The 15,666-nt window shown below is 36.7% G+C and overlaps 1 protein-coding gene across 1 annotated transcript; it reads right to left on the reverse strand.

Moving 5' to 3' along the window:
• Positions 1 to 3,594: 3,594 nt before the first annotated feature.
• LOC144432653 (potassium channel subfamily K member 18-like) lies at positions 3,595 to 10,834 on the reverse strand. The gene is made up of 3 exons (XM_078120919.1): positions 10,348 to 10,834; positions 4,001 to 4,604; positions 3,595 to 3,652 (listed from the first exon to the last, which is right to left on the reverse strand). Exons 1-3 carry the CDS (start codon positions 10,832 to 10,834, stop codon positions 3,595 to 3,597), a joined length of 1,149 nt encoding a protein of 382 aa, XP_077977045.1.
• Positions 10,835 to 15,666: the final 4,832 nt, after the last annotated feature.

The raw sequence follows: 15,666 nt of genomic DNA on the forward strand, positions 1-15,666 counted from the left end.
CATTGTTTAAAAACAAATGCTATCGTAATGAAAATATTTTATGAAGCTAACTTGCTTTCTTGAAAACATCATTTCAAATTATTTTATTTGTCTTCCTTTTTTCGCTTTGATCATGGCTACACCGGTGGCGTGGAGAACCCCGGCCCCGGTAACATTTACCGACTTTCACTGTATGGCGTCACTGTCCAGTTTTTACGTGATTTCAACTGCCTTCACCCATTATTACCTACTCAGTTATATCACTCGGAAATGTGTGTAGGGTGATGTTTCACTGCGGGTGCTGCCGACAAAACACCAAGGAACCATTGTTGTCGGAAGACTAAACTGGTACACCACAATATGTACAGTTACAGATAATACTATAATGCAAGCGTAATTAGTAATTCATAAGTAAACATTACACAAAGGCTTAGAAGGCTTTTGTAACACGTGGGACCTCGACACCTTTCGTGAGCTGGTTGCGGTGCCGAAGTTAGTCGAAGCACAGGGGATTAAGGGGGCAAGTATTTTTGCGACTTTCTTGCCAATGCGCGCAATATTTAGAGGTATGAATGCAATTTCATTTATTTTTATGGCAAAATAAACATAATTACGAAAAAAAGTATGTACCTTTGCATGTACACTTTAAATACAGTACAGATAGCAGGCAAAATGGTGGAGCATGTCCAGGCTTTTAAATACAGTACAGATAGCAGGCCAAATGGTGGAGCATGTCCAGGCTTTTAAATACCTTGGTGTCTGGATTGACTCCCTCTTAAATTGGGAAACGCACATAACTAAGATCTGTAGTAAAATATCACAAAGGCTGGGTGTGCTAAGGAGGGTAAGGCCATATCTTACATTTGATACTACAAAGACGCTTTATAATGCGATGGTACTGCCACTGTTTGACTACAGTGGAGTAGTGTTATCAAACAGTGGTACGACTTTGCTGACCAGACTTCAGAGGCTCCAAAATAGAACAGCCAGGATAATCCTTCAGTGTGGGCCTAGGACCCACTCTTTTACTATGTTAGATAGTTTAAATTGGTTGTCGTGTAATGAGCGTTTTGCTTTTCAGAAGGCGTGAGTTTATTTTAAAGTCTTTCATAAATTAACACCTCTGTATCTTACGCCGCCCCCCTGTAAAAACTGAAGGCTCCCTAAGACAAGACTATCGAGAATCGTAAATATATGTAGTAGACTTGTAGGAATAAGACTTACTGAGCTCGACTCGGAGAATTGCACAAACAAGCTTTCCATGGGAAATATCTGTCAATGCTAAATGATCCAGTTTGAATCTCTAACTTTTGGTCGCCGATTGCGTGTACCAACGGTTCAAGAGGTCATTTATCCCGTTGCCGTTATAAACATGAGCATATTATCTAAATCACTGACAGGGGGCCAAGCTCCTATCTCTTCCAGTAGAAATCGTTAGCCACTTTCTAATTGTTATGTGCTTATACGTTGGAAGATTGTTTGTTTGTTTGTTTATTTGTTTGTTTGTTTGTTTGTTTGTTTGTATTGTTTGTTTCTTTGTTTGTTTATTCATTGTCTTTGGAAGTGGTTTCGTTGTTTTTATCACCTGGTGTCAAGGCAGTTTTCCATGTTTAGTGGACAATGAATATCTTATTAATTCACAACAACATGACAAAAACGTGACGCTAAAACGTTGACCATGATCAATTTCGAAAAATAAAGTTTTGTGTATTTTTTTTTTATGGAAGGGACACGATAGAGTAGCACGTGACACAATGATTGGTGACATAGGCCAAGGGGGTTTAGGTATGCTAGACATTTGTGCAATGCAAAAGGCTTTCAAAGTAACGTGGGTTAAGTACTATCTGCTCCCATACTTCGACCCTTGGAAAGTTGTTTTAGACTACTATCTTAAACCAGTTGGTGGACAGCTTATCTTTAAATGTAATTTTTCTTTGAATGTACTTAATTTCGAGATTCCTCCTTTTTATCATGACATGTTAAGTGTTTGGAGCAACTATAGCCATGATAAGTCTACTTCATCTTCTTCTGAAATTATTTGGAATAACAAAAATATCCTCATTCAAGGGAAAAGTATTTTTCTTAAAACCTTTTATAATGTAGGAGTTCGATATGTCTCGGATATCTTCACTACTGATGGTAACATTAAAGGATGGGAGTATTTTCGTAATTTGGGGGTTAATCTAATAGATTTTCTGCAGTGGCAGGGATTGATATCGGCACTGCCTGTGAATTGGAGGAAAAACAAAGCTTTTTGTGTACGACCTGAAAACACCTTCCTCTTTCACAGTGAAGGTGGACTGATTGCATTGTTAAAGTCGGAACAAAAACAGCTACGTAAATTAATTTCAGGCAGTTACTTCATTAAACCAAAAAGTCAAATTTTCTTTAGTAACCTTTTTGAAGGTGATCTTGATTGGAACTTCATTTATAGTATGCCTTTTAAAGTTACAATCAGTAGTGTCGCTCGAGAATTTCAATGGAAAATAAGCCACAATATTCTGTATACTAATTCCATGTTATATAACATGCGTTCTCCTTTAGTGGATACAGATGCGTGTACTTTTTGTCACAGAACATCTGAGACGTTAGTACACCTGTTTGTAGATTGCGAATATGTGAAAGCCATCTGGCAAGATATGTACACAACTTGGGGTGAGGCTTTGAATTGCCCTAGGTACCCGTCATCTCAACAGATTATTTTAGGTGATAAATGCTGGTCTAAATTACTGAATTATATTGTTCTCATGTATAAGAAAAATATCTACAGTTGTAAATTAAAAAAACAGCTGCCAAGCTTTAATTTACTAAGAATAGAAGTTAAACATAATCAAAACTTAGAATTGTTTATTTCACGTCGTAAGGGTACATTGCCAATATTCCTAGAAAAATGGAAAGATTTCGAGGCATAGAAGTATTCTAGTAGATGTAATGTATATATTTTCATCCTGACGGTAGTAATCTGTTTCTTTCTTTTTTTCAACAGTCATTATACAATTGTAGAATTTCTTTGATTTTGTAGTACATGACAAAGTGGGATATCATTTTTTTGCCTGCTTCTGTTTCTTGTTTTTGTTTTGTTCTGTACATGTACATCTTGTTTCTATGTCAATTCATCCTAAAAAGAAAACCTAATTCATGACAACATGCATATATTATTGTATACTGTATAATTTCAATGGGTTTTCAATAAAGAACATGAAAGATAAAAAAAAGTTTTGTGTATTTCTACATCTAAAACAAGCTAATAAGATTTGCCAATAAAAATACAACTTATGTATACTGTGAATATAGTGGTGGCTACTAGTAACGCCATATGACATAGCAAACGGAGTTGGTAATACTAATTTACCATGATTCTATCTAGGGAAATACATATCTACATCGTCATATATACACATCGTGTAATCACATCACATAGAGATCCCAGTTTCTAATTTTAACAAAAATAAATGTATTTATACTGAAAAAAATCATCGATGTAATTACATATATTTCTGACTTCACGAGGGAATTGATTATACCGTGAAAATGGACTAATAATAAGATCAGAACCGTGATCTCACTGGGATTATGACTTTTGACCACTGCATAGAAAGTATACAATGTTGTGGCCTAAAGTCCAGTCGTATGGTCGCCTTTCACCTTCAATTCCGGCCTAACATTTCGCCAACTGTAAATTATGGGACAGACATAAAAGTCATAGTTAACAATGTTGTGGATGTCCGTGATTACTAGATCAGAAAATGTGAGTGTGTTATAATGGTCGTCATGATGTGATTCAGTGAAACAAGTCCAATCACTACATGTATTTCATCTCCATTGTTTATACCATTACATAATTTGCTAGGTATAACCATGTTACAGACTGGTCATCCGATCCAGTCTACTTTACTAAAGCTCGTCAGACCACTAACTGTAGTGTGGGCTGAGACTAAAGCAATTCCAATGAAACAGCCAGTTAGCGAATCTAGCAGCCCTTTCCCACACCAGATTGATGCAAATAGATATGATCACGAACCCAAATATGATATATAGTGACACAACTAAATGTTTGGAAGCTGGATCTGTAGCCGGGAGTAGATCACCAAAACCGATGGTTGTCAGGGTAACAAGTGAAAAATAGAAAGCTGGGCCATAGTTCCAGTCTTCCATTTCTTGAAAAATGGCGGAAAATATCAAAATGTAGACGATGACTACTATTAGTAGTACAAAGATAGGAACTTCAACGTAACCAAGAGAGGTGCGGTCTGTGATGACGATGGTATGTGTGTCAGGAGTTTGTCTGTCCACCGCTTTGACTCTCTGTCCCTGTGATACGGATGGTTCTTCCCCTTCCTCGTCTTCTTCTGCGATGTTTTCAAGGTCAATTCTCTGAATGTTATCGTTATCCGGGTTTTGCAGCTCTCGGAATTGTTCATTGGTCTCGTACGACCGACCTCCGAACACAGAAGACCAAAGACGTACAATCAGACAACGCACATACCAATAGACTCTCTTCACAGGCTGGGAAAGATGTTCGCCCAGTTTGAAAATATACATGAAGAATAATGGAATACCGACAACGCTGTAAATCACAAATGCTATTATTCCATACACAGTTTGAGGTGTCATGTGACCATAGCCTGTAAAGAGAGAAAAGTAAACATAATAGTCATATCGTCACGTGCAAGGACCAATATTTGAATAATTAACTATTTCGGTAGATTCGTCCACTTGTCTAAAAATATTAAATTCATTTCTCAAATAGAATTACCAGACACATAGTTTTAACCCTGTCTCTTATCGGTTGAATGACGAGAGAACTATAGACATGACATATTGTGATCAGTTGAATGTAAAGTGTAAGAGAAAAGATTAATGAGAACAAGTGGTCTAATAGTTAGTCTAGTTCCTGACGACCGTATTCCGATTTTACACTACGTTTTCTTCACAGTAATAATCCGTGACATTAAGTGGCCAAGTGATATACCTATTGAAAATGTCAAATAGAATATAGATATTTAGGCAAAATCTCCATATTATCTGTTTTCTTAATATCTGGATAAGTTTCACCCAATTGCGATTTTTTCAAAAATCGGACATGAATGTACACAAGACCATTCAATTTTTGAAAACATAAAACCCTCTCAGCCCTTCTTTTAGTGGCCATTTATTCATCGCTATGTGATCTGTCATATGGTGCTACCAATTACGGATTACAAATGAACGGGCGTTATTGTATTGTAAACAATAAATCGGTCATTAGGCTATTCGCTCAATCGATTTTTGCAATATCGCTTAATGACCTATGAACCTCCAGCCACTCAACGCAATGTAGGCGTGGCTTTCAGGATTCTCAGTATTGTCAACCTCGTCAACTTACTTTCCTATCTGTACATTCTGGAATAAAATGATGCAACTGATAAGGCTGTGAGCAAAATTTACGGGGGGAAAATAGGGGAGGCATGAAAAGAATTGAGGGTTCAAGGCGAGGGCCATGAAAGGGATGTCCCCCGAAATAGTTTACTCATGGATTGAAACAAATGAAACCTCAGGAGTGGTCGGTTACAGAGTAAATTAAATAATGTAAATTAAAGAACTACTTCTAAAACCTATATTCAGTAATACACTGGGTGGCAGTCAAGCGATAGTCAGTCTCTGTCTGTCTGTCTGTCTGTCTGTCTGTCTGTCTGTCTGTCTCTAATCTGTCTGTCTGTCTGTCTGTCTGTCTGTCTGTCTCTAATCTGTCTGTCTGTCTGTCTGTCTGTCTGTCCGTCTGTCTCTCTCTCTCTCTCTCTCTCTCTCTCTCTCTCTCTCTCTCTCTCTCTCTCTCTCCAGCCCCGGAGACTTTTTGAACATTCCTCAGGAGTCGTTTACCTTGTACTTTGCAAAATAGTTCTCTTCATTTACCCCCGGGGGACGAGTCCCGCTCGTTGGGTATACGTATATGTACCACCCTTTGTGGTGGGGGTTTCGCCCTTTGGTCTAACATGGGTACTGCAGTTTTAGAGATAATGAGTCTAAAATAGGGTATTGGAAGGAATCACAATAAATTCTCGACTAGTTCGAAATTTCTGAAAATTTCACTAGGAGTTCCTCCAATTAATTCACTGGTGACAGTTTCATATCGGTGATTATATATTATGGTCAAAATGGGTCTAAAAAGGGTCTGGAGTTAACAACATTAACTGTTAATCAACTAAATTGTGATTTGTTACAAGTTAAGATCTGTTAGGCGCAAATGTAATGAAAACTGTTACAATGTATACAGAGAACACTCACAGAGATATACTAGTATTTACCGACAACAGAAAACAATATATAGATTGATAAAAATCCTAAGACCCACGGCCACCGTTGAGTGTGGTGAATCTGGTCACTTGATGCCGAAAACATACTTACCTAATTCTAAGAAATTGTGATTTGTACAAGTTAGGATCAGTTAGGTGCCTATGTGCAGATGTAAACTGCTACAATGTATATACAGAGCACTCGAAGAGAAATTTAGCGCTAAAATATAAACCACGCCGCCTCCTTTGAGTTTGGTGCTCTTGTCGCTCAAAGTAATATCGGGACACGTGATACCGAAAAACCTATTGACCAAATTCAATCTGCATTTGCACGAGTCAAATTAGTTTTACGAATCGTACTAACCAAATTGTGATTTTAAATGAAATATTGGATGGCCAGTTTGTGTACCTCCATTGGCTTTGATTTTAAAGTTAGCGATTTTGAGTTTAAAATATATGTTACCAATATTTGAAAAATATGGTGAATCTTTAATGCGCGAATGTTATCTCCGACACATAAATTTGATAATTTGGGCAAAACTTGATTTTGAATATGACAAATCAAATCGGTATATCACTTGGCCACTTAATGTCACGGATTGTAATGTATGAAGCCCTGGTGTGAAGATAACGTAGTGTAAAATCGGAATGCGGTCGTCAGGAACTAGACTAGGTCTTAGTATACGATAATGAGTAATTATCTGCGTTTCAAAGATTAGCAGATAATTGCTATCTGTTCGGTATGTGAATAAATTTGTCAAGTGCAGTTGCGACAGGTGCTAATGCATGATTGGTCAGTGTATGCTAACAGGTGTAACAAGTGTTACAGGTATATAAAGCGTGTTGAAAGGCCGCAGTGTGTTCAATCTCGGTTGCTAACACCCACGGTAAGACATCTAAATTATTATAATAATTAAAGTAGTTCTGTTCTTTTTCAGACAATCCTTCAGCATTTCAACTGTTAACGTCGACACCGTTTCATGATTCTTTTTGCTTGTTTTTTTCTGTCTAGCCTATTTTGTTCCGACTGTAATAACATCATCAAGAAGACTGTAGTACATCCATAAACTGAAAACAACTCTGAATTGCACTATTTATTAAATGTAGGGGGGGGGGGCTGAATAAACGCGTGTGGTACATGGGGACAACAACCAACGCAAACGCAATTTGCGAGTTCTTGTTTTCATTGTATGTTTGAATTCGTATGCTTTGAAATTTAGAATAGATGATTGAATTTATTAAAATTAATTATAAGATTTTGGAACCGTATTTTAGGTATGGACAATAACAGGTTAACAAAGAAGGTTGTCATTTGGGATTATCAGAAGTAAGAACTATTTTCGATCGATTAGGTATGGACAATACATTGATTGTAGGATCAAATTGTTAGCAAACTACGGAAGAGAATGGGATCACAAGGTTATAGAGAAAGCAAAATATATAACATATATAACATTTAAACATCACTATAAAGTCAAACCATATGTACAAATGAATCTATCTAGGTTGCACCGCTCATACCTTGCACAAATTAGACTTGGGATTTTACCACTCCGAATAGAAACTGGTCGTTTCAGAAATGAAACTTTAGCAAATAGAATATGTATCTTCTGTAATGTAGATAAAATTGAAGATGAAAAACACTTTGTCATGACATGTTCGTTTTATGATGACCTCAGATTAACTATTTTCACAGATGTAAATAGAGTTTTTGATACGTTTGTTGATTTAAATATTGTACTGTACTGTACTGTACTATACTGTACTGTACTGTACTGTACTAATTAAAGTTAATTGTTATCGATGACGCCATTCTTTACTTACATCCAATCGCGTACAAGATATATTATGACATCATTGTTTAATAATAGAAGTGTAAATACTTTCTTAACTTGAGTATTAACAGTTTGTATAAAAAGGCCAGAAAAGATTTAGATGAGAAAATGTATCCATCTCGATCGTTCGAAGAGGTAATTAGCGAACCATAAATCTATGTCTGTTGAGCCATTCCTGTATACTCGTGTAATCCGGTATGGAACTTGATGTGGCGTGTAGCTATTACATGTAAACTGAACATCCCCTACAACGTTTGGAAGAAAAGTTCACAAACCGTGACACATACATATGGCCCATGACTTTACAGAACACATTTAAATATTTTGTTGCAATGTTGTCGTTTTTGAATGTGAGTTCTATTGATTGCATTCAAAAACAAGGCTACAGTTCAACGTTTACAATCGCAAATATACGTTGCGATGCAAATATGTTATTTTCTAACTGAATAAGGCTACGATTATTGCAGTTAGTTTCATTCCTTCCATTGCCATGTGTTTGGCCTAATTTAGTTATCATTATCACAATATTTATTAGTAATATGGGTCGATTAGATCACCATGGTAACGTTTTCAATGTACTACCATACTGGTGTACGTGGTCTTACACACACAAACATATCGTACAAGCACAGAGACGTATGTTGCTCGCTTCTCAAGGATAAACGTCTCTACACTTTTTGCTGTTTGTAATACTGTATAAAGTCGCTTTGTTAAAAAACACAAACTACTATAGCACGGATATCATGTGTAGCACACATTATGTCTACATGATGATTGTGTGGTTGTCATAGTTTCATCTCTTCATTTATATGGACATTTATTTATCATCATCATATGCGTATTTATTTTTACTTTATTTGGTCATTTTTTGTTCATTTTTTGTATTTTTGCTCCGAAACCCGTCTTTTTACTGCGCTGTTCTTTAGATATCACACACTTTCATGCAGCCATGGGTAATTGTAATATTAGACAACATTGAGAGAAATGACCAATAGTGTGTAATCTCGTTAGAGTGGCGGCGTTAGTATTTCGATACGTTCACTTCACAAGTAAGTTTTAGTTCATACACGTACAGTCATGGTTTTTGCAAAGTTACTAAGATTTTTCGCCTCTTAAAAAAAACAATATATCTATATAACTATGCAAATTCACCGTCACTTCTGTACAACGTTATGGGGATCTCGCGTGACTTAAAAATCAATACTTCACACTTTGGACATTGAAATTACCTTTGTTATCGACCGTGACGTCATCATTTGTTTTCTATGTATTCCTGAATTGTTTGATTTACATTGTGTATTGACCATAGAAGAATACATACCACTCACTCACCTAAGCAGTATACAAGTATTGAATTGTTGAAACATGCAAAAGGGTCAGTTAATCATAATCTCACAGCACATTACATTAAAAAATAATCACAATGCGCTGTACAACTGATTGGAAAAACAAAACCAAAAACTCATAAAAGACAACAAAATACACTATTTGAAAATAAAACTGTTGAAACTGTTAAAAAATGTCCCGATATTAGAAAGACACTAGTTTAAAAGGCTCACATGCTAAAATAACTAGTTGTCAGTTGTGGACTCCTCAACCCCCAATTCATAAAACTGCTATGATGCTGTTATATTGACTATTGCATATAGTATTTGTGTTTGTGTTATACAAACCTTTTAGTCCCGTTGAGAATAACACAACATAATTCAATCCTTCTACTTAGAATGAGGAGATAGAGTGAATTCCTTCTACCACGTTGCATTGACAAATATAGTTAATTTGTTGGATATTAAAGTGCTATCACCAGGCAATTATATATTGTGTACTTCAACAATAAATGAAAGAGTACAAAAAGTCAAAAATAAGAACAAAGTGGTGACGAAAACAGTTCCACTTGCACCACCCTAGAACATCTTGACCGTTTAGGTATTTTGGGATCTCAATTAAACACCGCAATTACCATTACATCAAATGTGCATCTCTTTCTTTTTACAGGACAAAGTCTGCGCGTTGTCACCCAAGCACTCGTTTGAGATTCGACACAGTATGAGCAGTTGGTATTCATAGTAGTTGGAAAAAGAGGTAATATTAGGAGTATGTCGTTTGGCATGATAAAAAGTACCATTTGACTCTCAATAAGCGCTTTTCATGAATGCCAAACATACAACATAAAGGGCGTGTGTATTACGCGACTATTACATCATAGACCCTTGGCGTCTATGGCGAGACCAATGGACAAAAAACGTCGCGCGTATATTTACCTATAGTGGTGATGACAGTCAAACAAAAGAAGCAGGAATTAAACCAGTCACCGAAGTCATATTTTGTCTCCCATTCGTCAGAGTTGGCGATCTTTTCTTCTTGCTGGCTGTCTTGTGTTCTTTTGGCAATTTTATTCATTTGGTGTTCATGACTAGTCAGCATATTAGTGGCTTGGGTTGTCCAGTTTTCAGGATCGTTTGACCAGATGCCATGCAATGATTGCAATAACTCTAATCTCAACAGACTGACATCCAACGTTGGTGGTTTAGTTGAAGAACCGTCGCTGATAACTAGAGTAGTGTTATCAGTTGTCTTAGATTTCTGTCCATCTTTATGTTGTTGGTGATCTCTCTGTGATTCAGTCAACTTGAAAATAACCCCACCGAAGAGGACATATAATACTATCACTATCCATGATATCATATACCACTTAAAGTGTCTAGTACAGCCATTACTTCTCGCCTTACCCTCTGTTTTGTCTGCCATCTTCGTTTTTACAAGGGACCTTTAGTACTGTGTCAACACTAATACTTTCACCGTGTTAAACCCATACACACACCTTATTAACATATGAACACCAGGCTGAACACGTAAGAATTCCCAGGGTAAGGATTGACAAACAATAATAGATGGGTCGATGTAATGTGCCTATTCAAGTTCGATACTGCGATTTTCAAATATGAGGGAAATAACAATATGTAGGAATGTTCGCTTTGTAGCCTTCTTTACATTTATCTTAGACCACGAACCATTTATGTTCTGGACACAGTCACTTGTGAACTAATATTCCATTCCAGGATGGTGATATTCTAGTCTAGGATGATCATAATACAAAATAATGACATTATTATAGGTATTTATGATATTCAAAAAATACCGTTACCGGTGACTGTTGCGAGATGTATGTTTCTACGCGTCTAGTGGTGATTTTTGGAACGAGAATTAGTATTTTTAGAGGCAATAATACAAAGAACAGGGCAAAATTCAGTCTACTAGGTAGACAGCATAAATATTTTGATATGAGTACAATAAATTACCTATTAGGGACCGATCAGTTTCTTCGGCCTGGGGGTGGATTTGTAGGGGGGTCACCCTGTTTTTGAAATTGGCAGCGGGGGTGGGGGTCCAGCTGTTTTGAAAATTGTGGATGGGGGGGGGGGGGTCATTGTGTTTTGGATTGTGATGGAAGAAAAAATCCTTTTCTACAATGGCATATAGCCTTGTCTGAAATGTGGTACATGTGAATATTTGTTCTTGTCCCTGTTTCTTACATGATTTCTTTAATATTAGTTATTAGTTCAAGATTAACTATACATATACATATACATGTATTACTTAGCTACCACACTAATTACAGAACATGTTACGTAAATGCTTGGCTGTTTCACAATCAATGCTTCACTGATATTACACTTTGGGGCAAAAGTGAACTTGAAGGTTTCATAATGGTAATCTTCATAGATAGTTTATAAAAGAAGTTAATCTAAATTGTTCTACTCTTCAGTATGAACTTGTCAGAAGGGATTAATACACTTTTTATTTTGGACACTACATGTTATCGACACTACAAATCACCACATCTCATCAGATTCCAGTTTCTATTATACGCTAGGTACGGCCACCTAAAGTTCTACTAACATACCGGTGACTTTACTATACATGCAATATTAATGCCCCTATACCAATGTTACGGGCCCATTTTTGTGTGACATGGGAAACTCATTTAAAACTTACACTTACGTTAGCGTTTCGAAGCTTGGAAATATTACCTCAAAGGCTATAAATAACCTAAACATAAAAAAACTTCAGATCTGCCAGGGGGAAAACCCCAAGGACTCCCTATAACCCCCAGAGGTCACTCATGCATTCAACCAACAATCAGACAACAACCTTTTTACTGTCATAATGGTATTAAACTTTTCTTAAATATTTTCACCCTATTCTAATTTGAGATGATATTGTCTTTTAAAGATGTGAAATGTTTACCAAGATAGTCTAAAGTTGCCTTAAACTCCAAATCTCCCCTACCAATGATACTACCAGTAGAAGTGCTGACCTTTTCCTACATGTATATAATGATGCCATTTAACTTTTTAAGAACATATTTCAACCCTATGTAAGTTATAAAGAATAGTTTCTGACACTTGATGGTGCTGTCTTGTAAAGCATGAAGTACGTTATTGCTTGAAATGGTCTGAATAGCCTAAATATTGGCTTTAAGAGTAAAAATCCTCCAGGGCTTCAAGGGGGAGACCCCTAGGACCCCCCCCTTGAGGTGTACATACCCAGTCTCAAGCTCGTTCCCCTACCTCTTACTGTCAAGATGCTATCAAAGTATATTTCAAAAATATTTCAACCCTATGTAGTTACTTTCTATGAAACTCCTTTTGGTATATATTTACCCTGTGTAGTCAATAATTATCATGATAGAGCTAACATCACGAGTCACGAGCAAAAATACCTGTCATGTGAATATTACATATGGGGGGGGGGGTCAGCCTGTTTTTGGTTTTACAGATGGGGGGGGGGGTCAGTGACTTTTTGTCGGCCCGATTTAAGAATCCACTGCCCCCCCCCCCCCAGCTGGAGAAACTGACCGGTCCCTTAGTACGTATCTCAGCCATTAGCTTCTTTGATACAAGCTTAGTATAGGGTAAAACCAGATTTAAACTGAATGCCTTCCGTAAGGGTATAGTCTTGCAATTACATGATTTATGCAAGAAATTTAGCTCTATATCTGTGATTTTTCAAGTCCCAATGAAAGTTAGTTGTCAGAAATGCTTTCGGCTTTCTTGATCCCCTACATACCCGGGATATGGCATGTACGTGTTGAACTTCCTTCTGTCCCACCACGGCCGGGTTTACAAGTCGGTCTGTCTACTCGTTGACTATTTCACATTCATTTTAATCACTACGGGAAAATTGTCAAGGTTTTGTTGAGTGGCGCGCCCTTACTGTACACTAATTATAATAGTTTAATTATATAGAGGTCAATGTATAGGTCACCATTATTGATACATTGTCGCGAAATTTTCTTCGTAGGCTAGGCGAGGCTTGGTCTATTTTCCATATTTTGACGACATACATTTGGGTATAAATTATAGATTATTACACTTGATAAATATGTGAGAGTGTATTTATATCCTGAGATACAGAGCTAGATAAATGATTATGTACAAGGCTTGTAACAAACAGCGGTATTTTGTTATGGAGAGAAATCGAAAAAGAACATGGTCAAATGGAGATGGTTCGAGGTCAATATAATACTTTTAATTGAAAATCTAAAAAGACATGATTTCTCTTTATTCATCTGCGCATTAGTGTGTGAAATTTGAAAATGATATGTCCATATTTGACGGATGATAAATATTTCACCTGTTTGTGAACTCCACGCTCATTGTAAACGTATTTAAGGCCAAGGAAAAAAATGTTTTCTGGTGAGTTTGCATGACTTAAATACCCTGCCCCGGTCTGCAGATCTGCAGGGTGCAGAGCCAACTGAAACACAAAATAACTCTCCCTACATCAATTGCTACTTCAGGGAAGACAACTTTTAATGTGACTGCCTTCATTCATACCACATACATGTCTATCACGTGCTAAACAACTTTAGGGTGGTTACACATACAGACTTGGCAATTAATTTGAACAATTTCATTATGCGATACCCAGCAGTATTTCAGTGCTCTGATTTGTGTATGCTGTGATCAGCAGCCGAAAGCTTGTTATTGAAGGAAAAGTAGAAATGGTATTTTGGCATGTATGTCGAACATCAATTCTATAGGTTTCAGTTGTGTAGTTTCCATGGAGATTACTATGGCAATCATCACGTTTCCATAGCAACCACTCTCGTTCAAAGATATCAATGGTTTTTGCATAGTCAGAATCAAATTTCGACAGCATTAGCAAAAGTATTTGCATGGGTAACCCAATTCTTTTTCAAATTTCAAATAAACATCATTCAAAAAAATATTCACAACTAATTTAAAGTATGTTGCTTAAGTTGAAAAGTTGACCAACATTCATGGATCTACTATTTTTCATCAACTGTTGACAAAATATCTTGCTTTCATTAGTCCCCGCCGGACGAAGTCCTGGACAGGGACTTATGGATTGGGTTCTGTCCGTCTGTCCGTCTGTCTGTCCGTCCATCCATCCGTCCATTCGTCCGGAGCCATTTCTTGGAGATGCCCAGACCAATTTTTTTCAAACATGGTACAGGGGCAACATACTATGGCATACATATGCATGTCAATTTGTTTCATGATACGATCCAATATGGCAGCCTAGCAGCCATTTTGTTTGCGAATTTTAAAACCCAATCACAGCGAGGACTATGTGTAGGCATGTTCCATGTCCAACGAGAGGACACAACATATCTAAGTCTGTTTGATTTAGGTTCACAAGTGTTGTTGCGTGATCAGAGTAGTGATACCAAAAACAACCACATGAGGCCAAACAACATGAACCAGGTTTGAAAATGACAACATAAACTGCCAGTTCCTTAAAACCCAATCACAGCGAGGACTATTCTCAATGACTTGTTTATTTCATGTATTATCACAGTTTAAATGCATTAATTTATGATTCAGTATATCATGTGCTGAAATACTAAATTTGTTTTGAAATTTAATCCATTTAAAATCATCCATAAACATCCATAAATTTAAAAAGGTATGCAAATCCTAGAATACACCAAAACTACTGTCACTAGAGGGCACTCTACTTCCGAATTAGTCCGGGGACCCCCTAATTTGTTTGTCATATTTTGATTTTTCAAGTCTTTAATTACACCTGTGCAAATTTTGAAGAACCTGTAGTGTCATTAAATAAAGGATCATTCTATGCATACTTTACCGTTTACTAGAACCTGTGGTGTATCGTTCCTTTTCAGTTACACAGATGTAAGTCAGGCTGTGTACCTACTTATATCTTGCTTTTATCCTCGTTAAACAATATTAATTAGAAACTTTGGGTTGCATTTATTGATTGGGACTGTTTTACTCTTTACTTACGCAATTCTTCGTGAACATTAACTGATTTATAATAAAAGGACAGGGAAAATTGTATCCTTTGGACCCGGCGTTAAATCATCTTTGTTTACAATGTTCATGGGTATGACTGTTGGTATTTGTTTACTCTTTAGATAATGTCAGTTTAGAAACCGACAAAACAATAACTACGGGAAAGTATAATCAGTCGCTAGTAAAAATCAAGATCGTCTGTTGTTTTTATTGTAATGTCAGCGTACTGAATCTTACATGCCACACGCCTATCCATGCATCATAAAAAAAACCCAGAAATACTACTTTTAAAGA

The sequence above is a fragment of the Glandiceps talaboti genome, chromosome 3 (genome assembly GCF_964340395.1).
Source record: "Glandiceps talaboti chromosome 3, keGlaTala1.1, whole genome shotgun sequence".
NCBI classification, from domain to species: Eukaryota; Metazoa; Hemichordata; class Enteropneusta; family Spengelidae; genus Glandiceps; species Glandiceps talaboti.

What these genes read in the sequence shown, in the direction of transcription:
- LOC144432653 (XM_078120919.1), bottom strand. Translation starts at nt 10,834, where the DNA reads ATGGCAGACAAAACAGAGGGTAAGGCGAGAAGTAATGGCTGTACTAGA. An exon ending in GACTGTCATCACCACTATAG is followed by an intron (nt 4,605 to 10,347) that starts GTAAATATACGC and finishes CTCTCTTTACAG; the next exon opens with GCTATGGTCACATGACACCT. An exon ending in TCACTATATATCATATTTGG is followed by an intron (nt 3,653 to 4,000) that starts GTTCGTGATCAT and finishes CATAATTTACAG; the next exon opens with TTGGCGAAATGTTAGGCCGG.